Below are 25,125 nucleotides of genomic sequence, written 5' to 3' on the forward strand. Positions count from 1 at the left end.
GGACAGGCATGTGGGGAAGATTGTCATCACAGAAACAGGGATGGTTTGATTTGAAGGGACCCCGAGGGCCATCCAGTTCCAAGCCCTCTGCCATGGGCAGAATCACTTTCCACTGGACCAGGTTGCTCAATGCCTATCTAAGCAGGCCTTGAACGCTGCCAAGAATGGCATCTGGGATGTTGCTTACTTCACTAAGGGTTTTTTTAGAGATGTGTGGTGGTATCAGTGGAGAGTTCCTCCTGCAGGGCTGAAAACACTGCGTACTTCACCATTTAGGTCCCAGCACTGGTGTTTGTAGTTACTGGAGCTGCTTCCCATGTGGTGCTGAGGGCTGCTTTGCCTCTCTTTCTCCACCCCACAGCATTAATGCATGGGGTGCACGTGTGTATGTGACCAGCTCCTCCTTGCTTGAGGGCTCTCTTCGAGAACTCCCTCAGAGTTGAATTTCAGGCACAGCATTGTTCTCCCGTGGCAGGTTTCTTCTGTTCCTCGCTAATCAAGGCGCGACAGATTTCCACCCCCCTTAGGTTTTAAAAAAGCACAAAATCAGTCACAGGCTGATACCTTACTTGCCAAGTTGGAGCTGGAAGCAGGTTTTCTTGGTGGCCAAATCATCATTGCCTTGAAAACGGTGACAGACGCTGAGGTCAGGCCACGGGACCCCAGCACCCCATTGAGGCTCCGACAGACCATGTGTTTTGTTGCTTGTTGCTAATAAACAGCATTTTTTGGGGTGGGAATCTAAGTGTGTGGACTTTGGTTCTGGTAAGAAGAATGAGTAATGTTGAGGCTACAACCAAACTGGTTACCCATGAAATACCCATTTCTTCTCCAGGCAGGAACTGGTCTCCTTGGCCCCACCCGCTCTTTCCTCAGGCCCAAAAAGCTTCTGCGTTATGGGAACTTGAGCAGTGCTGTAAAACCCAAGGAAAGTTGGGCTTTGAGAGAAAAGGGGGAATTCTTGGAGTTCCTAACTCCTGTCTAAATCTTTGACTGGCAAAGCAATGCCAGCTGCTGTTTGATTATTGCTGGGGCTTGGGTTTCTTTTTGAAGTTTGAGGAGTCATGGCATTAATGTTTGGCCTGGGTGTAATGACAAATGGTGTTACTCATACTTGGTTTGGAAAGTGCTTTCCCAGTTTTATTAATGTGGTTTCAGGAAGTCTGAATTTGCAGGCAGAATAATTATTTTCAGGAATATAAACAGCAATATTGATATATCAGTATTGAATATCAATTGCAGGAATACCTTTTATCAATGAGTTACAGTAAAGAAAATCCGGTAGAAATGGCAGATGGGGCATTGAGAGTCCTGCAGAGCAAAATTTCTCCTGGATTTTTCAACTTTTTCATGACCAAGCTGGTCCCAAGACTCCCCCAGGCCTTTGCATAAATGCGTGGACTCAGTTTGCAGAATTTTATTTTCAAAGGCAAACAGCCATGGTATTGCTTGTTTTACAAGCAACACTACATCACTTCCTTCAGATTTTTGGGGATATTCTCCTCTTTCAGTGTTTCTGAATCTGGTTCCTCTCATGATAAAGCGAAAAGGTTAGAGAGGTAGTACCCTGTTGTACACAACTGCAGCTCCTGCTGTTATTTAGTGTTATCCAGGTATTATGAGAGCAGCAGTGACAGTGCTGATGCTCCCAGTGCCAGCAGCTGCTTGGGACTGGTTAATGACAGACCAGGTTAATCATGGGCCTTTTGCAATCCAGAGGATCAGGAGGAGGAATTAGTGCAAGAAGGAAAAAATACGTTTGGACAGTTGTTGCAGCTTCCCTTGTGAGCCGGTACCACCAGGAAAAGGTGAGTCATGCCAGAGCAGCTCTTCCTCACTGAGGGAGAAGTGGCTGCTGCAGGAATGGAGCAGGACCCGCTTATCTCCCTTCCTCTGTCCCAACTGTTTCACCTCAGGAGCTTGCAGTTGAAAGGAAATTCAGCAGTGTGGATTTCCAAATGAGAGAGAGAGGAGGGAAAAAAAAAAAGAAGAGATATTTGACAAGCCAGATGGAGAACTGAATCAAGTACAAGTGGTAACAATTAACTCAATTTTTTTTTCCTTCCCCCCCTTTAAATACCATAACAACTCCGAATTTATCAGTCCAAAAATCAAGCAGTCAGTTGACATTAAAGCTGAATAAAGAAGTTCCTGGGTTTGGCTCGGGCTGTTCCTCCCACGATTGTTTGGTGGCGAGCAGAAGAGAGGGGGATGCTTTAACTTCTGTCCTTGCTATTGGATAGAGGAAGGTGTTTATGTGCCCTGGGGTGCAGATATCCTTGGCTTTGCAGGTGTCTTGGGAAGGTCAGGGAGAACACAGGAGCAGAGCCACCAGGGAGGGATGCTGTGGAGAACAGGGGCTGGCCAGAGAGCCAGGGCCACATCCAGGTCTGCTTGGAAATTCCTCTGGCACGGGGATTTCTCTGAGGGAGCAAATCTGCCGCTGTGAATGGAATTCTTGCACCCACCATTGGCATGGGCACAGCCCCTGCTGATGGTTTGTTTGGGAAAACACTGGGAAAACTGGGGTGCGTCTAATGCTCCGTGTTTGTGTGCAGCTCCTGCAGAGCACACCTTGTGTTTAATATCCTGCCCCTAAAGCAGGGGCTCCTTCCCCACACAGCATCCTGTGCCGTGGGCACCCAGTGTGTCCAGCGAGCAGCTTTCCTGGATCCAGCCCTGACTTTTGAGAAACTAAGGAAGCTCTTCCAAAGCACATTGGCACACACATGCAGATTATTCCATTACTCACTTGGCAGTGCCTAAACTTGCATGCCTAGCTCCAGAAAGGCTTTTTTCATTTTTTTTTTTTTCCCTCCCAGCAGTGGCATCTAGCTGACAGCTTCTCCTCCCAGCTGGTCTTCTCCCCAGCATCTTGTCTGGCTTTGCTGCTGGTGGCTGTGGGGATGGCTGTGGTTCCTGCTCTGAGCCAGCTCTATTGTGCCTGGAGGTGTTGGCTTGCTCTGGCTCGGACTCTCGGAGCGTGCCGGGTGTATCTGTGAGCACAGCACAGAAGCACCAGCTTTTCCTTAATGTAAAAAAAGCCCCTTAATGCTGAAAGCAGCCATCTCTTCATATTTTACTGAGTAATTGTGCCAACTGCCCTTAAAGGCACTCAAATGCCAATATCCATCCCGCTCATTTGTTAACATTTTGCGGATCAGAAGCTAAATCTGTCACTCGTGTGTCACTGGTTAAGTCACTTCTTCTGGGGGCATGGCAGGCAAGAGCTGTTCTGCTGCCTTTTTTGGGCTTTTTTGAGCCAATAACTTGAGAAACACTGGACATTTGTACTGTAGTGAAATGCTGTGCCTCATCACTGGTCTTTTGCCATGCGGGATGTAGGGAAGGAATAAAAATGTAATGGTGGTTGATGCCTCAGTGAGTGAGGCCAGTCAGGTGTCATCTTGGCCCCAGTTCTGTATTTGGGTCATGGTATCCCCATGTAATTCTCCTACAGGGGTAATTTCCAAAGTAGGAAGAAAATGAGCAGTAAAATTGACTGGGAGGAAAATGTACACACAAAAATGCGAATGGTAATTGGAAGCTATTTGTAAAGAGTTGATGAGCTGTCCAGGAAGGAGAGGGCAACTTTGGCCCCAGTCCAAAACCCACTTCACTCGCTTCAGTGGTGAGATGAGAACAGCAATTAGATATTAGAAAAATCAATATACGACAATTAAAAAAAATGGAAAATGGATAGGAATCAATGGCAGTGAGAAACCATGGCGGGTAGAGAACGGATCAGGAGAGCTGGAGAGGCTGAGGAAAGCTTGAGCCTGGCACCAGTGGGGAGAGGAGGAGAGAGGGAGCTTCTCAGGATCGTGGAGAAGAAGGAAGGGATAAATGGAAGAAGCAGTAAAGTAGAAATTTTTGTTAAATATTTCTGCTGTAGACTTGGAGAGTGGCCGTGTTACGTTTCTGTATCATAAGGTGGGTGATGATATTTTTTCCTAGCTCATTGGTAGCCAGGGAGGATATGAGCAGAAATAACAAATTTCTCCTTCAAGGAGAGAAGTATTTTCAAATAAAAAGGCCCTGAAAAGTTGCACCCAAGGAACCCTGAGAAGTTAACCTGTGATGCTGGTTTTAAGAAAGCTTATGAACTGGGAAAATGCTGTCAAGAGCTGGTCAGGGTAAAGTGGGAGACTTGGCAACACTTTGCTTATCTCTTCTGGGCAAAATAACAGAAGAACCAACATAAGATTCAATTGATAAAGAATTAAAGGATAGAAATATAATTTGTGCCTCTCAGTCTAGATTTATGGAATATGGATCTTGTCAAATAAACCTAATTTCATTCTTCTAGATGACAACTTTGGTTGATAAATGTGGATGAAATAGACTGCACTGTGACATTGCTTATGGGAAGACAGAGCAGAGCCCTGGGTGGTTCTGCTGGCACAGGTGATGGTGATGCAGGGCTGGCCAGCACACTGGGGGACAGGGGGCTTTGGCTGGGGAGCCCAGCAGGTGCTGGTGGGGACCTCAGTGGTGCTTAGTGCTTTGTTGGTGATTAGAAATGAATATGGGTAGTGGAGGGGTGGGTGGCTCAGGACAGATAAGCATCTGGATTTTGAAGTGTGCCTCAATTTCACAAAGAACACCGTGGTGTGTGTGAGGAGGCCATTGTGCACCAAGAGCTTTTCAGTGTTTCAACCACAAAAGAACTCAAAATACAAAGAGAACAGGTAGAGGTTAGAGCTAGAGAAGTTCAGGTGGATCCCAGTGTCCCTCTGTGACTGTGGTGGGAAGCAGTGGGTGCTCTCCCTGTCTGCTGGGCTGGTTTGAGTAGATCGCACTGGGGTTTTGTGCTCTGCCCTGTGCTTTGCAGGGCTGGAGGGAGTTGTGCTTTACTGAAAGACCTTCTGTTGGTCACACTGACATGCACCGCAGGGAGGGTCAGAGGGTGACAGCTGGGGGTCCCTTTCAGCCTCAGATTCCTGAACTGAGAGGTAGCCAAGGATGTGAGCTCCAGCCCTGCTGCTGGTGGCCAAGGGCTGGTTCAGCAGTGACTCCTGACTGCTGGAAATCAGCTGAAAGCCCCAGTGGCATCACAATGCATGACAAGCTCCATCACATTGTCCTGGTGGATGGTGAGGCACAAAGAGCTCTGTCCTTGGCCAGCAGCAGCTCCTGCATCTCCCTGTGGTGAGACCCGCCTCGCTTGCCCGTGGTCATGCCCAGATGTGTTAGCTGGGAAGACGCTGTGGACTCAGGGCCTGGCCCACAGAGGAAGGAGACATCCGTGCACATGGCCTTTGGGTCTGACTCTTGAGGGGACCCAGATGGTGCCCCAAAAAGCCCATGGTGGTGGTGGGATGGCAGCGAGGGAGGGCGAGTCCCTTCCCAGCCCGGGGATTGCCGCGGCGGTCTAAGGACCCGTCTTGTTGCTGTGGATTAGTGCCATAATTTTTGCAGTTTGGCAAGGCTGCATCAGACTGGAACGTATCTCTAGGTGGTGATATGGTCAGTCAATAGCCTTCATAATTAATCAAGCACTAATAGACAAATTAGAAATCATGTCTCTTCAGAGCAGGAGGTGGAGACAAATGGCTGGTGGATTTTAACTGTTTCGCTCCCTTGTTTTTTTTGCCTCCCTTGAAAATGGTGGGTTATTTAGGGAAATTTTGTACATAAACATGATTTAAAATGTAAATTATTATCTTGATTACCAAACACGGACAGTGAATTGAAAACTTGTTTTTCAGGCAAGCACATGAAGAATAATCTTACATTTTACACTCCACTAAGTCAATGTAGCCCTAATTTTGCCACGCAGGAAATCAATTCCAGTCTTTATAACAGTCGAAGATGTTATGAACAAAGTAATTTTGCAAATTATGGCAAGTAACACATTTATTGATGACTGTAGCTTAGGAATTTAGAATTTGTGAGCACTGTAATATAATAAGGCCGCACTGGCAGGAGCTGAGTGAAATACAGATTATACGGTGAAACTGTAATGCATCATTTGCTATTAGTGGACTGGTAATAATTACCAGTTTCAAAGCAGCTTTTTCCATGTAATCTTTAGTCTCAGTCGTAACAGCCCTTCTCATTGACATTATGATTACACGAGCTGCCCTTATGATCTAGAATATCTAGTTGATGGGAATACTAAAATGTGGTAGCAAACGCTCGATGTTGTATCCTCATTATAAGATAAAATGCTATTTTCTCTGACCTGATCCATAAGGTAGAGAGGCAAGGTAGTGTTTCGTTGTTAGCTCCTACCGTGGTGTTAAAAACATCCCCTTCAATACAATGAAGCAAGATAATTTTTATTCTCCCCCCAAGCTCACAAATGAGCACAGGAATGTGAAAGTCCAATTGAATTTCACTCTAATTTCAGCAGATTTAACTATTTATCTGTGCTCACATGCCTGGCACATACTAAACACAACAGTGCATTTTATTCCAGTGCAGGCTTCAGAATGAAACATTAAATATTATTCCAAGGGCTTTTAAAGTGATTAAAGTGTTAAATGCCTGCTGCAGATGATTGAGGCTCTTTGCTTGCCTGATTCAGCTTCTCAGGCCAAACGTGGAATAGCGGCAGAGCCGGGAGGCAGGGAGGGAAGCTGGGATGGAGCAGTACAGCCAGTGCTGGATCTCAGGATCACGGAATGGTTTGGGTTGAAAGGGACCTTAAAGATGCCTGGTTCTGTCCTGTATCCCCAGATCACTGAGGAGGAAAATGCTCGCATATGACACTTTCCTCCCCTCCTCCCTGTGAGATGGGAAAAAAGATGGGTGCACATAAAGTGATGTTCCCTTTCCTAATTCACCTTATTTGGTTTTTTTAAATCTTCCTTTTCTTTGCATTAGGCAAGTAGGGGAAATTTATTGAGGGAAACTGTCAGTGCAGCCTGTTTACCCAAGAGAGATGCCTAAGGAGCAGATTCCTTGGGATGTAAATGTTGAGTCAGGGCAGGAATATGTGATGAAGGCCAGTACCACCCCAAGTTCTGATGCCCTTGGAAGGCTCCTGGTTTATCTCTCAGCTAACCTCAACGTTATTTTTATTTGCCAAAATATCACTAAACAAGAGCTCCGTGAGAAGTGCTGAACAAGGCTGGAAATGAATTTATATCCTTCTCTTAGCTCCAGCTTCGGTTTACCGGCATTTAGCAAAAAGCATCCATATGGGGGTGGAAGTGAATTATTTGCAAAATCCCAGTAATCAATAAAGGCACCCTCACCTTCACCATATCTCACGCCGCTCTTCCCTCACGGGCGGCCCTCAAAAAGTTATTCATCCCCCTTGTTTTGCCGTATATTAGAAGGGGCTGCTTTCTGCTGTCATTATTAGCCGGCTTTTTGTTTAGTTATTTATTAGTTGGTTGCTCTTTTATAATGTCCGTGTTATCTCCAAAAATAAATTATCATGAAATAGAGTTAGCTCACTACTTGCCAAAGTGGCATTTACCATCCTCAGCTTCTTTTCAGCGCGAGAGAAATAATGCGGCTCCGGCAGGGCGCTCGGCCAGGCCTCCTGGCCGGCCTCCAGCTCTTTCCCTGGCGGAGCTGCCGCTCTCTCCGTCTTCTCCTTTCCCTGTCCTGTGCTCGATTTTTTTTTTTTCCTCCCCCCTTCCCTTTTTATTTTTATTTCTTTCCTTGCCCCAGAGGTGAATCTCTGCTAAGGAGCAGAAGTTGATTCTAAATTTTGTACACATTGTTAGCCTCGAAATAAGGAGGAGACTAAAAACGTGCTGGATGCCCAGTTTGCTGGCAGTTGTGATGCTTTGAACTGATCTGTGTGGAGTGCTTTTCAGAAAGGAATTTCTTTATTTTGTATTTATTTATATATTTATTTACATATTTATTTATGAATACTCTAAGTGCCTATAGCCTCAGTCAACTGAGTTGGAGCTGGTGTTGATTGACTTTACCATCTCTTGCCTTTCTTGGCCTGTTTTATTCTGTGGTTCGGTTTTGAGCCCAGAGCTGGGCGTGGTGGGAGGAGGTGGATGTGCTTGCTGTGGGTGCCCCTCACCTCTTCCCATTCATGTCCCCTGCCTGTCCCTGGGCTGGGATGTCCCTTGCCCAGCTCCCAGCTGAGCGTCCCAGAGGAGGAGAGGAGGTTAGGCGGGGAGGCGAGCGCTCGCCCGCCGCTGGACGGCCGGAGATTGACGCTGCTTGTTGTGTTATTTTGCAGGTAAAGATGAGCCCAGCAGCTACACGTGTACGACTTGTAAACAGCCTTTCAACAGCGCCTGGTTCCTCTTGCAGCACGCACAGAACACACACGGCTTACGGATCTACCTAGAAAGCGAGCACGGCAGCCCCCTGACGCCACGGGTTGGTATCCCAACAGGACTAGGTGCAGAGTGCCCTTCCCAGCCACCTCTCCACGGGATTCACATTGCAGACAATAACCCTTTTAACCTGCTCAGAATACCCGGCTCGGTCTCGAGGGAGGCGTCGGGGCTGGGAGAAGGGCGTTTCCCACCCACGCCGCCCCTCTTTAGCCCTCCCCCGAGGCACCATTTGGATCCGCATCGCATTGAGCGCCTGGGTGCGGAAGAAATGGCTCTGGCCACCCATCACCCTAGTGCCTTTGACAGGGTGCTGCGACTGAACCCCATGGCGATGGAGCCCCCCGCTATGGATTTCTCCCGGAGGCTGCGGGAGCTGGCCGGCAACACCTCCAGCCCACCCTTGTCCCCAAGCCGGCCCAGCCCTATGCAAAGGTTGCTGCAGCCCTTTCAGCCCGGCAGCAAGCCCCCGTTCCTGGCCACGCCGCCCCTCCCTCCTCTGCAGTCTGCTCCTCCTCCCTCCCAGCCCCCCATGAAGTCCAAGTCCTGCGAGTTCTGTGGGAAGACCTTCAAGTTTCAGAGCAACCTGGTGGTGCACCGCCGGAGCCACACGGGGGAGAAGCCCTACAAGTGCAACCTCTGCGACCACGCCTGCACACAGGCCAGCAAGCTGAAGCGCCACATGAAGACCCACATGCACAAGTCCTCCCCCATGACGGTGAAGTCGGACGACGGGCTCTCCACCGCCAGCTCCCCTGAGCCGGGCACCAGCGACCTGGTGGGCAGCGCCAGCAGCGCCCTCAAGTCCGTGGTGGCCAAGTTCAAGAGCGAGAACGACCCCAACATGATCCCTGAGAACGGGGATGAGGAAGAGGAGGAGGAGGAGGAGGAAGAGGAGGAGGAGGAGGAGGAAGAGGAGGAGGACTTGAACGAGAGCGACAGGCCGGACTATGGCTTCGGGATGAGCCTGGAGGCGGCCCGTCACCACGAGAACAACTCGCGGGCTGGCGAGGAGGGCCGGGCGATGCCGGACGTCATGCAGGGCATGGTCTTGAGCTCCATGCAGCACTTCAGCGAGGCCTTCCACCAGGTCCTGGGGGAGAAACACAAGCGGGGCCACCTCCCCGAGCCTGAGGTGCACAGGGACACTTGCGACGAAGACTCGGTGGCCGGCGAGTCCGACCGCATCGACGAGGGGGCCGTCAACGGCCGGGGCTGCTCCCCGGGGGAGTCTGCCTCGGGAGGCCTGTCCAAAAAGCTGCTGCTGGGTAGCCCCAGCTCCCTGAGCCCCTTCTCCAAACGCATCAAGCTGGAGAAGGAGTTCGACCTGCCGGCCGCCGCCATGCCCAACACCGAGAACGTTTACTCCCAGTGGCTGGCGGGCTACGCCGCCTCCCGGCAGCTGAAGGACCCCTTCCTCAGCTTCGGCGACTCCCGACAATCGCCCTTCGCCTCCTCCTCCGAGCACTCCTCGGAGAACGGCAGCCTGCGCTTCTCCACGCCGCCGGGCGAGCTGGACGGAGGGATCTCAGGCCGCAGCGGCACGGGAAGCGGAGGGAGCACCCCCCATATTAGTGGCCCGGGCCCTGGCAGGCCCAGCTCAAAAGAGGGCAGACGCAGCGACACTTGTGAGTACTGTGGGAAGGTCTTCAAGAACTGTAGTAATCTCACCGTCCACAGACGGAGCCACACGGGCGAGAGGCCGTATAAGTGTGAGCTTTGCAACTACGCCTGCGCCCAGAGTAGCAAGCTCACCCGGCACATGAAAACACACGGGCAGGTGGGAAAGGACGTTTACAAATGCGAGATTTGTAAGATGCCTTTTAGCGTGTACAGTACCCTGGAGAAACACATGAAAAAATGGCACAGTGATCGAGTCTTGAATAACGAGATAAAAACTGAATAGAGGTATATTCGTACCCCCCCACCCCCATCCACACCACCCCCCCCCACCCCACCCCCCGCCCTGCATCCCCGTAGAGATTTTCTAGTCCCTTGTGATGGAAGTCATGGAAGCTAAGGATATTTGGAAAGTGCTTGTCACCAGCACACCCTGTTTATTTTCTTTTTGTTCTCACCGTTTGAATGCATGATCTGTATCGGGGCAATACTATTGCATTTTACGCAAACTTTGAGCCTTTCTCTTGTGCAATAATTTACATGTTGTGTATGTTGGGTTTTTTTTTTTTTTGGGTTGTTTTTTATTTTGGTTGGTTTTATTTTTTTAATTTCTTTTTCTTTTTTAATTTTTGGATTAGACAGCATGTATGGTATGTTATGGCTGTTTTTAAATTGTCCCTGATTAGTTGCTGAGCAAACACGTCGCTGTTTCCAATTCCGTTTGGGAAAAAAAAAAAAAAGGAAAAGAAAAAAAAAAAAAGAGGAAAAGAGAAAAAAAGAGGAGAGGAGGAGCAGGAGGAAAAAAAAAACAAAAAAAAGAAAAGTGAAACAAAACCAAACCCGAGAGCAAACAAAACCGACCATGCTGCATACATCCTGTAATACATATCATGTACAGTTTTGTTTTGTGACGTGCAAAGGAAAGCTCGCTGTGGGTGACCCTCTGCGGACAGGACCGATAGCACCGAAGAAGCGTTGTGTTAGCCTAGATCGCTGTCTTAAACCAATAAACCCACGATTGGAGACAGAGTTCCCCTCGGGAGCACTAAAAACGGCCTTTAATTGGGAATAACCGACCGCCACCAGTCAGGAAGAGGTAGATTTCTCTCTTAGCTTTTGATTTCAAACACACCCACCCACAAAAATAATAATACTAATGATAATAATAATGATGATAATAATAATAAGTAATCCGAGTGCCTTGGGTCAGCCACGGCCGATGGCAGTGGCTCCTTTCTGCTCGTCACCAGCTGGGCCGCGCTGGAGCCGCCTCGTGCCCCTCACACCGCCGGCCACCTAGGAACGAAGAGGGAAGAGGAAACTAAGGAAGAGAAAGACATGGCCCACTCAGTCCTAGTTAATCATCATTCTCCTCTGCCTTTTATTGTTATTATTAATTATTATTATTATTACAGTTATTTTTTTTAAAACTGATCCTACCAGTCTAAAGCCCTGCTTGGCTCGTGGAGAGAGCTTAAAACGAGATGTAGAACCTGCCCCCCGCCCGCCCTGCCCCAAACTTTTGTTCCCCCTCCCCATCCATGATTAAATAGAATGTGAAACACGCAGAGGCCCTTCAACACCATTAAACACACAATAAAGGAAATCCGTTTTATGAAGATATTTACTTTTAATAATATCTTTTATTGATTCTGGCACCAAAACAAATAAATCCGGAGCCACTTGGTTGTCAAGCTGACAATCAAATTATAAACTTTAAGACCTCGTGTATACCATATAAAAAATAAAATAAAGACTGGCAATAATATTTTACCGAGTGTAACAGATAGAGGAGCAAAACAATAAATAAATTGTGATTTATTAGCACAATGTGGTACTGTTTGCCATTTAAAACTAGAACAGGTGTATAAGCTAATATCGACGCAGTGGTGATTAACTATGAACTCTTATAAGACTTGCCTTTAATGTGATGCTTTGGAAGAAGTAACAGGAAATTAAAAAAAAAAAAAAAAGAAAGAAAAAAAGCAAAAGAGTAGCAGTATCTGTTTGTGCTCCCTAAAAGTTGTCCTTCATTTTTTTTTTCCCATCCTCTGTGTGCTATTTGTGTTGACGTGGAAGAGGATTCCTTGTTTTATTCCTAAGCTAGCGCCCGCCCTGGTTGGTGTTCAAATAGCACTTGACTCTGCCTGTGATGTCTGTATCTTTTCTTTAATCAAAGGTACAGAGGTTGAGTATAAAATAAGACTGCTCAGATAGGACAATTAAGTGCACTGTACAATTTTCCCAGTTTACAGGTCTATACTTTTAAGGGAAAAGTTGCAAGAAAGCCGAAAAGAAAAAAAAAATTAAAAAAATGAAAATTCAACACACATTTGATGAGCATAAAAAAAACAAACAAACAAACCCACAAAACCCCACAAACTTTGCCAGCCATTTACTTGACTAATGAGCTTATCTTCTCGGACGCGACATTACAGCGCTGTGAATGGAAACAGACTCTACACTCACATAAAATGAATGATTGCTTTCACTCCTACAGTGCAAGGATTTTTTTTTTTTTTGTACAAAAAGAAAAGGATTTAAAAAAAAAAAACACCACAAAACCTTTTTTTAAATATAAATGTTAAGAAAATTTTTTTAAGGAAGAAAAAGAAAAAAAAAACCACAACACTTCATTATGTTTAGGGGGAAACTGTATTTTAGGGTTCATTGTCTTGGTGGTGTACAAGACTTGTTACTCATTTTAAAATGGTAGTGGAAATTCTATGCCTTGGATATACACAGCTCTTCAGGTTGTATAAAAACATGCATTGGGGAAAGGTTTTAAGATTATATAGTACTTAAATATAGGAAAATGCACACTCATGTTGATTCCTATGCTAAAACACATTTATGGTCTCTTTTTTCTGTATTTCTAGAATGGTATTTGAATTAAATGTTCATCTAGTGTAGGCACTATAGTATTTATATTGAAGCTTGTATTTTTAACTGTTGCTTGTTCTCTCAAAAGGTATCGATGTACCTTTTTTGGTAGTGGAAAAAAAAAAAACCACAGGCTGCCACAGTATATTTTTTTAATTTGGCAGGATAATATAGTGCAAATTATTTGTATGTTTCAAAAAAAAGAAAAAAGACAAAAAAGGTGTGACATTGTACAGATCCGAGGCCATATAATGGCCCTTTGGGGGAAACCTGTTCCGATGTCACGCTGCTGGCCGTCACAGAGGGGTGTACATATCTTTTTTCGTTCTTTTTTCCTGCTGCCATACTGTATGCAGTACTGCAAGCTAATAACGTTGGTTTGTTATGTAGTGTGCTTTATGTCCCTTTCCTTCTATCACCCGACATTCCAGCATCTTAACTTCATATGCAGTAAAAGAAAGAAAAGAAAGAAAAGAAAAGAAAAGAAAAGAAAGAAAAAAAAAGCTAAAAAAAAAAGGAAAAAAAAAAAAGAAAAGAAAAAACCGTTTTGCAGTTTTTTTCATTGCCAAAAACTAAATGGTGCTTTATATTTAGATTGGAAAGAATTTCATATGCAAAGCATATTAAAGAGAAAGCCCGCTTGAGTCAATACTTTTTTGTAAATGGCAATGCAGAATATTTTGTTATTGGCCTTTTCTATTCCTGTAATGAAAGCTGTTTGTCGTAACTTGAAATTTTATCTTTTACTATGGGAGTCACTATTTATTATTGCTTATGTGCTCTGTTCAAAACAGAGGCACTTAATTTGATCTTTTATTTTTCTTTGGGGTTTTTTTGGGGGGGGGGAGTTTTTTTAAAATTTTTTTTAATTTTTTTTTTTTTTTTATTATTTGGATGACCAAAGGTCATTACAACCTGGCTTTTTATTGTATTTGTTTCTGGTCTTTGTTAAGTTCTATTGGAAAAACCACTGTCTGTGTTTTTTTGGCAGTTGTCTGCATTATCCTGTTCATACACCCATTTTGTCCCTTTATTGAAAAAATAAAAAAAAAACCTTAAAGTACACAGTGTCAGCTTCTGGTGTCCTCATTTGACACACGCTGTAGGTGGCTCCAGCAGCAGGCTCTAGGGGAAGGCCCCGCGCAGGCGCCTTTGGGGGCCCCGCTCCAGCGCCCACCGCCCAGCTTGGCCTTACCTAGACCAGCCCCTGTGCCCAGCAAGGGGATTTTTGGGCTAAGGAGGTCACTGCCCACCAGTGGAAGGTGTTTGCAGTCTGGACACGTAGCTTTGGGATGTCCCCCTCTAGATCAGGAGTGACTGTGAGCCCTCACCGCGATAGCCCTGCGGCACCCCGGCCTTCACCCGCTCTGCAGCAGGGACCTGCCCGTGGGGCAGATTGTGCCACGAGAGGTGAGCAAACCACAGCTCTGCAGCCCCCAGGGCTGCCCCGTCCCCTGCTGCTTTTGGGGACGGGGTGAAGTCGCCCCTGGCACCTGTGGGCTGATTTCTCTGGGGGGCCGAGGTCTCTGGGGTCGCACCGAGCCCAGCCCAAAGCTCCCAGCCCCACTCCCAAGCTGGAGCTGGGAGCTCCCTGCTTTTCTCCCTGGGCTTTGATTTTTTTCTTGGCTTTCTGGTGGGAATTGCAGGTTTCTGTGCATTGTCTCTAAAATCCAGAGTTCAGGTCCCCCCTGTCCCCCCTTAGGGGTCTGTATATGTTGTCAGTTTGACAAATACTGCATGTTGCAGCATCTCTTTACTTTATTAAAGCACATACCGCTGTGATATTGTCTCTTGCTGTTCCTAGTGTAATGGATTTAATACTATTTTTTTCTTTTCCTTTTTTTTGATTTCTGTAAAACCTTCCAGTTGTTCTGTTGTCTTCTTGTGATGGCATCATTTGTTGCCTGTATTTTGCCCGGCGCCTTCTGAAGGGGGAGGTTTGGAATTTTAAAAAAAGACAGAAATACCTATCTAAAAAAGAAAAATATATTCTTTTTCTAAGACAGTTTTGAAAAGAGTGTAGTAAAGAATGTTTTAGTCCTGGAAGAGGAGGAGGGAAGGTTTTGTTGTCTGGGCTATTGGGATGGGAGTGCGGGAGGGCTGGAAAGGTGCCGGCAGTGCCCCCCGAGCTGCTGTCCCCTTCTGCAGGGTGGTACCCACTGGCTGGGGCTGCAGTGGTGCCAGAGGGATCCCTGGCAGAGGGGAGGCACAGTCCCAGCCCTGCAGGGGAGCTCGAGGTGGCAGGCATGGACACGGGCTGTTCCCTGCAGGGGCAGTGCCCGCAGGGATGTGCTTTGCAGCTGCCTTGATGATGCTGTGCCGGGAAATACCTGTACAGAGTCCAGTCTCTCCCTCTCTGTCCCTGTTGTTATGGCTGGTTGTTGTGAGGCCACGGTGGAGGTGTTTCCTAGAGGACTGGGGTTAGCTGTGCCCGGGGTTGAGCATAGCCTGGATGTGTTGTGGAGCGGGTGCTGTACCCTGGGTTTGTCCTATGGTGGTCGTTGTCCCACTGCCTTTCCCTACACTGTGTTTTACTTATGGAGTAATCTCATATGGAAGCACATAGGCAGGCATCGCTAGGCAGACCTGTGCTGCTACAGTGGAAAGCAAACTATTGACTTCTCTGTGGAGCATGTGATTCCCAGGTCTCCCAGAGCTGAATTTTCCAGGTTTCCCAGAGAGGAAGGAGCCCGGTGGGTGCCGTGTGGTGCACAGGGCAGGGGCAGTGGTGTGCAGGAAGGAGCGGTGGGAGAAGCAGCTCCCGCTGTAGGAGGAGTTGTCTGAGCAGAGGCTGGCGTGAGTGGCAATGGCCTGGCACCCCACACCAAAGCAGGAGTGCATGGATGTGGCGTTTTCCTGCCAGGGCAGTAAGTCAGGGGTGTGATGAACCCACTGGAGTTTGTTGGGTTGGGGTGTGGATGTGCCAGGCCCCACCACGAGCTCTCGAGCTGCTTTGGCATCCCGTGCACGCATGATCTGAGCTACCCAGAACCTTCCCTGTTTCTGTGCAAAAAGGTGTCTCTAGGAATGAGTGATAGTTGGGCAACAGCATCTATCATTAAAATCTCAAGCTCTGTTTTGAGGGGGACCGTGGGTTTATGGCATGGACCCTTTAGTGTCTAATCTCCTCCAAATGGAATGATTTTTGTAATGAAGGTGCTGAAACAGTATCCAGAATTTAGGCTACAGATGTTTCATATTACTCTGTTTCCAAGGGCTGAGATAATACAGGAATAAGCGATACCATGTCTTTGCTTGACATTCAGGAGGCTGTGGCGTATCTGATGAGATACAGTTTTGGGGTTTATCTAAGCCCAGAGTTTGTACCCAACAGAAAAATGATACCAGCTGCTCTCTTAGACCCCTCCTTCTCTTTTTCCCTCCAATAAAGGTTGAAACTCACTTCTGGCGGATGCATGGACAAATTGTAGTATTGACTAGGAGAGAGTGATACTGCCGGGAGGGCTCTTTGCCAGAGCTGCTGAAGAGATGCTGCTCCTCGAGCCCAGATGCTCGGCTGCTGCTTTCCAACGAGCCACAGGGATGCAGGAGGGCCAGGAGGCGTGGGGGAAAGAACCCCAAGGTTTTGTGCCCCTCAGCAGGACTTAAGCTTTGCATTGGTGGTGGCGTGCTAGTGGCTGGGATGGCTGTGCTGCTCTTGGCTGCCTTGGAAGTCCCAGCCAGCTTTAACATTAGCCTGGAAACTTGGGCTCAGACAGGAGCAGCAGCTATCCCTCCTTGGAGGGAAACCGGGCACGGTGCTCCTGACTTCAGAGGAGACATTCCAGTTAATACCCACTGAGGAGCTGGCCTAGGAAGGACTTGGTTACTGAGTCCTGATGGCAGCTCACGTGTAGTAGCCTTTTAACCACTCTTTTAAGTATGAACGAAGTAAATTCCACGGAAAGCAGCTCCCCATTGGGTGGCCGAGGTGGATTTTGCGGAGTGTGTTGACGATGTGCCGGCCTTACCACGGTGTAGCCCTCAGCCTGTCGTGTGGGTAGGGCAGTGCTGGGTGACCAGCCTGGAGCTGGGAATGGCTGCTGGGAATGGCTGCTTTCCGGTGCCCCTGCCATGCTTTGCTGGGTGTGGGCTGGGGCAGTGCAGCTGGAGCTTTGCTGCCGTGTGATATCCACGTGCTGGGAGCTGGGAAAAGCCCTCGGTGATCCACCCGCCGTGTGCCGTGTTACCAGTCCCAATGGCTTCAGCAGGGCCTTCAGCACCTGGGGGAAGCCCACGAGGGCTTGGCAAGGACTAGGAGGAGGTTTGCAAGACAGGCTGGCTTGGTCCCGGCCCAGTAAAGCCCAGAAGTTTTTCCTCCTAAATGATCCCTGTGGTGCCGAGGATGCCGGATGCGGGAGCATGGCCTGAGAGAGCAAGGGCTCCGTGCTGCCGTGTCCCTCTGTGGCAGCTGGGTGTCCCAGATGTTAGAGACAGAAAAGGGACAGACAGAAGTAGGGTGAGGGGATGACTCGCACTGTGGGCCATGTCACAGCTGTTCTCTCCTCTGTCCCATGCTCTCTGTAGGTTCGGCGTACCCCCCCAGCTGGCGCGGCGCCCAGGGAGCCCCGGATGTCTGGCAGTTTTCGGATGGAAGTTCCAGAGCACTTAAATTCTGAGAGGAGGTGAAGCTGGGGCGAGCGGCTGGTGGCGTCTGGGCGTGCGGAGGTGCCTCTGTCCTGTGGCTCATCCATCCCTCCATCCATCCCGGGAGAGCCTGAGGAGTCACCCGCCGACAGCAGCTCCCCGGGCTCCTCCTGCCTGCAAGACTATCGTATTTATATTTTGTAATAGAGTACAACACTTCTTTGGGGCTGGGTTTCTCGGTTTTTTGGGGGTTTCTTTTTGTTCACTGTTTTTTTTTTTTCATTTTCTAAAAACAAACAAATGAAAAAAACCCCACCCACCAAGGTCAAGGGCTTAATGATGGCTCCGACTGGCTCCTTTCCCCATGGAAAAGACTGTCTTGCTCTCGTGGACAACTCAGCCTCTTGGTTATCCCCGCAACGTGCCATTCCTCGGGAGGCACATCTGATGTGATGAATTAAAAATAAAGCAAAACACAGTGTAGGTCTGTGGGTGGGTGGGAAATTGCCATAATAAATGTTGGAGCTTTAGGTTTTGTTTGCTCTGTCTTTAATTTTTAATGCTAACAAGGGCCAGACGGCTGGTGTGACTCTGTGTTCCCGTACCGGCTGCTGCAGAAGAGCGAGTGCTGGGTTTTCACTGGTGATGGTGCTGCCACTGGGGGCTGCCTGGCCCTGGTGGACAGGACAGACCTTTCCCACAGAGCTAGGCCAGGAGCTGGGCTTAGGGCTGGGCACTCTGAGTGCTGCTGAGCCACCTCTGGCTTTTGGTGATGCCGAAGGGGGGGTTTCCTTGGTGAATTCCAGCTGTGGTGTTGCATGGGCTCTGTGGTGTCTGCTCGAGGAGAAGCGAGGCCAGCACAGGTTTGGGAAGGGTGACGGCCATGCTGAGAGTCAGAGCAGGGATGCAGAGCCTGTCCTGAGCTGGGGCAGCTGCTGCTGCCAGGTTGTCCTGGTGTTTCCCAGGCTTTGTGTCCCTTGCTCGGCGCTGAGCACCACCAAGGAGTGTCCTGTTGGGGGCCCAGGCTCTGTGCTGAGCAGAAGATGGGTTATGTGAGAGCTTTGTGCTGGCTCTGATGGACTGACAGGCTGTAGCTGCTGATGCCCGTGCTGGGTGGTGGGGATGGGCCTTATTTGGTGAAAGGAGCAGCAAGTGGAGAGGCTGGCTGGGATCAGCGGGATGGAGCCGTGGGGAAAGGGCCAGAGGATTGCTTGGCTTTGGGCATTAACCCAGCCCCACTCCTGTTCTGTTCATCCCTTCATCCCTTGCTTACATCCTGAGTGAGACCCTCACCTGGGTGACTCTGCTGGTGGAACAGCCCTAGGGAAAACGGTGTTGCCTTTCCCTGGACAGTGTTGCTCTTCTGTTTGTTGTTTAAAACCCCAGGCTGTGATTTCCTCCTGGTGCCCTGGGCACAGCACAAACACAGACACTTGAGTACCTTAAAATCTGCCTGGGGTGGGCAGCAGGAGCATCTCTGAGGGGTGCCACTCTGGAAGCCTGAAGGGATGGACACAAAGGGAGCTATTGCTGCTTCTCCTGAGGTGATCTGGTCCTTGAGGGCAAACTACCCAAAAATCTACGCACAGCCTCAGCTCTTTTTTTACCATGAGGGGACGTTTTTAAAGTTTCTTCCTAACCCAGCCTGTGCTACCACCTCTGGGTCTGCTCCTAGGGGGGTTTTGAGCCTTGCAAGGGTGAGTCCTGTTGGATTAAGCACCTGATTGATTGTGAGTGCAAAAGCTGGTTGTGCTTTTGCTGCTCTGCCTAGTGGAACAAGTGATGGGATCTGCCTCCTCTGGCTGTGGCTTGTGTCTCCAGCACGCAGTGTGAGGGCAAGGGCTTCTCCCAGAAATAACAAAGTGGGGGTGGCTGAGAGTGTTCTGCCAAGCACAGAAGCGATACCCGAAATGCTGAAGATGTAGTCAAACAGTCTTTAAAATGTCTATTTTTTAATACAGTTGTTAAAAACTCTCCCCCAACTCTTAGGGCTTTGAAACACCTTCAGAATTCGTGTTGCCTTAACGGGTGCCATGTCTGTGCTGAGAGCCCCCTGTGAGCCATGGGGCTCCTGCTCCTGCCCCTTCTCCTGCTCCAGACCCTGCTGTGGCTCCTGCAGAGCCCCAGCACAGCCTCAGCACCGCGGCTGGTGGAGATCCCAAAGGATTTCCACTGCCCTGGGTGACCTGGGGGGCTGTGTGTTTAATTCAGGGTGTCATCAGGGCCCTCCTTTTGTCTGAGCAGAGCTTGGCTGAGTCCCCTTGCTGTGTCTGGCTTGGGATCACCAGCAGCTTAATGAGCTTCTGCCAATTAACAGGAGTCCAAGGTTTGCTGTGAGGGGAGGGCTGGGAAGTTGTTAGAGGGGCAATATTCCCAGGGATTTTGTATTTTGGCATATTCTCCAGGTGCTGGTCTGCACATCCAAATTGGAAATAAGGTGTCGTTGGCCTTTATTAAGAAAACAAAGCTCATAAAGTTTTGGGGTTCTTAGTAAAGAAAAGATTAATGTTCTTCCCAGTCCTGGGGGATGAGATGAACAAGATTCCTGGGAATCACCTGGCTTAACTTTGAGGGTTTGGGTTTAAAAAGCAGCTTTCAGGCTTGGAGATGATGTGCCTATGCTGTGTTTGATTTCTAAGCACACTTTTCCTGACACTAAAATGCAGCAAAGGTCAAGCCTTTTGTGAAGTCTAGCTTAAATTTTGCTTTCAAAATAATGTATGTTTTGGATTCGTGGTGCATCTGGGCTGTGGACTTTTATGGGATGCAAGATCTCTCCCCAGCAGGGATCTGAAAACAGATTTTGTGAGTGAGTTTCCAAGCAAAACTGCCAAGCTCCTTGTGGTTTTTTCCAGATTTGTGTTGGGTCCCACTGCGTGACTGTGTTCAAGCAGCACCGTGGTGTCGGTGGGTGACAGCACAGCTGAGAGCTCTGGGGGAAGGTGCAGGGAAGCTCCATCCTCCTTGGGGTATTTTAGCATCTTTAGCCTTTCCTTTGGGTTTGCATCTCCTTTCCTGTGTGTGTTTGAGCTGCCTGGGTGCTGGTGAGGCCTGGGGTGAGCCTTTACCTGTGGAATTTTGGCAGTGAGGGGGGAAGGACCTACTGTGGTTTTACCTGACCCCACTGAAGAGTCTCACTGGGGAGTGAGCTGGACCCCCCAGCCCCCAAAAACAGGAGTGGTGCCTCATTTCCTTCTGCTCTGCTTCTCCTCTCACCCAGCTCTCCCATTCCAGGCTCCATCATTCCACTGTGTGCTGTACCTGCTGCAGGTCAAACATTGCCCCTCCATCCCAGTTCTCTCCCCCAAAAATCATCCTTTTAGTGTTCCTCTTCTGCAGGGGTCCCAACAATCAGCTATTCCCAAGGCAAGGTGGAGTTGCAGAACAGGGACAGAATGAAACTCCCAAACCCCCAACATGGCCCTTCCTCCTTAATCTCCCTGGATAGAGTTACACATCTGGTGGAGGCTTGCTGGTTGTTGCCATGATTTTATTGCATCTTTAGCAGTGATGAGGTTCAGATGGCAGGACCAGGGGGCCCCGGTTCCATTTCTCCTGCTGGCCTCCTGTAGTGAGTATGGTGCAATCCCGGGAACGCCGGCTCCGAGGGCGGGAGCGGGGGCAAATCCTGGCCCTGGGCATGGCAGCAGCTGGGTGGAGGTGCCTGTGCTGGGTGAGCACCACATTCTGCACGGAGGGGGACGATGGGCAGGTGGTTTCTCCTGACAAAACCCATTTGGTGCATTCCCACCTTTGGTGCATTCCCACCTTTCCTGTGCCCGGGGTGTGTGCGCTGCGCCGCTTCCCGAGCTCGGTCCATCCCCAGTGGCTCTTCCCTGGCCCTTTCCATGACCCTCTGGGCTCCCAGTGGTGATGTACAGAAGCTCCCCCCAATGTCTGCATGTGTCTAAGGGCTATTCAGGACTCCCTGGCGGGCCCCCGTGGGCGGGATTTGTGCATGCAAAATGAAGGTTGTGTTTGGCTTCTCATACTCGGGTCTATATTCCATATTGTGTTGACCAAGAAAAACACCTCAGCCCCTGTGCTGAAGAATGTGATGGACTGATGGCTTTCAGAAACGTACTGTAAATCAAGGAGGCTAATAAATACTTGCTATTGATAAAACAGGGCTACTGCCTTTCAAGTTATTTGCATGCTTTGCAGCATCCTGGATTAAGTGGCACGGAGAAAGTGGCACCTTTGGGCCTCTCCTCCTCCCCCTGCACTCTGTGGCTCAGTTGAACCCCCAAAGGCTTGGGCAGGAGCTTTTCCTCAGTGAGGAGGTTTGGATGGAGCAGCCCAACCCCATGGAGCTGATAGGGGTGACCCCAGAGGTGCAGGGTCCCCTTGGCAGAGGGTGGCCTCTGGAGCCCTTGCTCCATGGCTTGTGTCCATGAAATCCCCCACTGGTGGGCATCCCCAAAACCCCCTGTGCCCCTAATTCCACTATATGGATAAAGCTTATTTTTCATGTTCTCCTTCCAACAGACCTGCTCCTTGCTCCCTGCCTGGCACGCTCTCCTGGGCTTTGGCTTTTCCATGTGGAGGCTTTGGGGAGGAACATCCCTTTGGGAGCTGCTCTGCACCTGGCTGCTCCAGTTGGCTTTTTTTTGTTTTTTTGTTGCCTGAAATCCCCCTTTAGCTGTTTTCCTTACTTTTTTCCCTCTCTCCCCTGCACCTTCTGCAGCTGTAGTGATTAAAGGGGAGGGGAAAAAGGAAAAAAATAAAAAGCTTATTTAAAGCAGAGCCTGGCAATATAAAACAAGGTGTGGAGGTGATGAATGATCCCGGGGTACATTAAAGCAGGGGCTGGCACTCTCGTGTTCCAGCGCTCCCAGAGCTGTTTGGGAATGCCGAGCATCCGCCCCGGGGCAGGATTCGGGCAAGTTCCAAAACGTCCCCTGGGATTCGGGCAAGTCCTGGCTGCTTTCCCTCTCCCTGAGACCCGGGTGCTGCTGCTCAGAGGCGGGGCTGGGAGGCCACGGAAGGACAGAAGGACAGAAGGACAGAAGGACAGATCCCCCTGGCCCTGCTCCGGCTCCTGGGGCGACGGGAGCAGAGGATGGATGGATGGATGGATGGATGGATGGATGGATGGATGGATGGGCACCCCTGCAAGGTGCAGGGATGGGGAAAGCCTCCCTGGCTTCCAAATGCTTTTTGGAAGTGCATTCCCAGCACTGTAGTCAGGAGAGAGGAAGGAAAAGAGCAGAGCTCATTGCATGCGAGGAGCAAGGGCAGGTGCAGGGAAATTATGCATTTTTCCAGACTGGCTTATTCCCTTCTGTGTATTAAACATTATTTTAATATTCGAGTGACAATGTTTCATAATTAAGCCAAGTGTAAGAGCTGGAGCACGCTGGAGAGCTGGGCTGGGTGTGGGGAGGTGAGCAAGGCTCCCAGCCCCTGCCCAGGATTAACCCAGGCTGCAGCATCCTCTGGAACCCCAACACACCCCATGCCCGGGCAAGGAAAACCTTTCACTCATAAAGGTTGTAATGTTAATACAGAAGAAAAGCCTTTTAAAAAATACATTAGTTCACAGCCATCTATTGAACTCATGAGGGGAAATCTAGCCCCTGAGAGATAGAAACTAAAGAGCTGAGCCATAAACCAGTACGATAACATCCTTATTATAAGATGCAAATTAAGGGGCCCAATTCACTTTAAAAAAGCATTATGAGTATTTAATTTTTCTAGTGGGAATCTCTGAAGTTGGCCTGTGTGTGGTTTTTTGTGCTGTGCACTTAAAATAAAAAAAGGAGAAAGTCAGTGAGGCCATGAAGGAGAGCTGAGGGTGCTGAGGGTGTGGGAGGAAGGAGCTGGTGCTGAGGGCGGCAGCAGGAGATGTGTTCACTCTGGGTTGGGATGAGGAGCTCCTGGTGCAGGCCTGCAGCTCTGCAGTGGGGTTTCAGTGGGGTAAAACAGGGTCTGTTCACTCTGGGTTGGGATGGGGAGCTCCTGGTGCAGGCCTGCAGCACTGCAGTGGGGTTTCAGTGGGGTAAAAAGGGTCAGGGCCTGCCCTGGGTGTGTTTTAGGGTTCCATCTCCAGAGCAGCGGGCTGGCTCCCTGTGCAGCTCTGACCCTTTTTTCTGTGTTCTGGGTTTCTCTGCCTGCCCTGGGCCTGGCACCTCCTCCTGGGCTGCCAGGACGCTGCCACCAGCGCTGCTGTCACAGCAAACTCTCAGTGCCAGAGGGACCTCGAGGCTTTGGGTGCTTTGCTTGTGGCTATTTTCACAATGGGAGTGATTTGAGGGTTAACCCTATCTGCCTAGCTGGGTTTTCCTGGCCATTTCTTGCTTCCTGGAGCTTTTAAAAGTTATTTTATTCTTTTCCCTCCCCTCTGAGGTTGGAAGATGGTGCAATTGCTGCCCTTGGCCCTGTCCTTGCTGTTTGTCACATGCTGGAGGTTAAAGCCTCGAGCCAGGAGAAGGACTTGACGTGCAAGGTGGGGACAGCTGGGACAAATAAAAAAGAGATACACCAAGTACTCCATCCAGCTTTAGAGTTGGAATGTCAGGAAAAGCACAGAAAATGTGATACCATCACTTCACACCCTCCAAGACAAAAGAGCTGGTTCAGCCCCCAGAGCCATCCAGAGCCTGGAATTGTCCTTCCAAATGTAGAAAATAAAACAAGGACCCCTACCCTGGCAGATTGCTTTTCAGAGGGGCATTGCACTGCTCTCCTATATAATGTGCAGAGGTCAGAGGCTGAGCAAAACAGCCAGACCAGGTAAATGCATTCATTTGAAACCTGGGGATTTTATATATTTTGTGGCACTGTAGAGCATCTCTCCAGTTCTGGGAGTGAAAGTGGGATGGGATGGGATGGGATGGGATGGGATGGGATGGGATGGGATGGGATGGGATGGGATGGGGGCTCTGCAGCCTGACTTTGGGGTCAGGCTCTGCTCCCCCACCTCAGCTGCTGCCTGGGGCTCAGGCCATGGAATAACCGGGTTCTCAATGTGCTGGGGAAAACCCTGGTGTGCAGCTGGTCCCCAGCAGCTGAGCCTGCACAGGGTCTCTGCCGTGCTCAGAAACTTCTCATCCCAAGGCTGCCTCCTTATCCCTCCTTCTGACAATCAAATTCTTCTTTCCAAACCCCTGTTTGCAAGGAATATTGCTGCTTTTTAAAGCAGCACTGGTGCCCCCAGCCAGCAAGGACCATAAAGCAGTGCTGGGCAATGCCTGTGGCAGGCACTGTGCCCAGAGTAAAACGCTCCTTGCTTTGAGGGATTTTTTTTTAAAGAAAGAAAATAAATCCTGTGTACCTTTTCCTTTTGTTTAAGAATCATAAATTCAGCAGCTAACAGGGCTAGTGGTCCATGTGGGCAGCAGCATGGGGCCATAGGTTAGTTAGCCTGGGAATATGTATGGGGCTTTGCTGGCCAGGCATGCTGAGGGGGCTCAGGTATTAAACACCCATTAAAAACCTCTCTAAAAAACAACACCAGACGAACCTTTCCTGATGGAGCAGGGCATAGCACGATCCACAGACCTACAGAAAGAGCTGTTTCAGGGGTGTTTTCCCCCCACCTCCTCCTGAATCTGCACAGGAGCACCTGGAGCACCATGTGGCCAAAAAATCACCGGGACCAGACTTTCACTTGTGGCTTCCAAAGCGAACTTTGTGGGAAGTCAAAGGATAAATATCCCAACAATAAAATAAATATATATATAGATATATTATATCAATATATTGCATATATTTATTATATATAAAATATATTTTACACATTATAGAAAATAAATATTTATTAATATATTAT

General features: G+C 49.0%; 1 protein-coding gene across 9 annotated transcripts in view; it reads left to right on the forward strand.

The window, feature by feature from the left end:
• The window catches only part of BCL11A (BCL11 transcription factor A), a 73,809-nt gene extending 52,329 nt beyond the window's left edge, over window positions 1-21,480 (forward strand). For 4 of the 9 annotated variants that reach the window (XM_074536650.1, XM_074536654.1, XM_074536653.1 and 1 more), the window contains one exon: window positions 8,162-12,923. In XM_074536650.1, the coding sequence (XP_074392751.1) occupies window positions 8,162-10,167 (2,006 nt within the window). In that variant the 3' untranslated portion in view covers window positions 10,168-12,923. Of the gene's footprint in view, window positions 1-8,161; window positions 12,924-17,291 lie in introns of those variants that run through there. The other 5 variants (XM_074536652.1, XM_074536651.1, XM_074536655.1 and 2 more) reach the window with 5 other exon arrangements.
• The last annotated feature ends 3,645 nt before the right edge of the window (window positions 21,481-25,125 follow it).

Source organism: Zonotrichia albicollis, chromosome 3, assembly GCF_047830755.1.
Source record: "Zonotrichia albicollis isolate bZonAlb1 chromosome 3, bZonAlb1.hap1, whole genome shotgun sequence".
Classification (NCBI taxonomy): domain Eukaryota; kingdom Metazoa; phylum Chordata; class Aves; order Passeriformes; family Passerellidae; genus Zonotrichia; species Zonotrichia albicollis.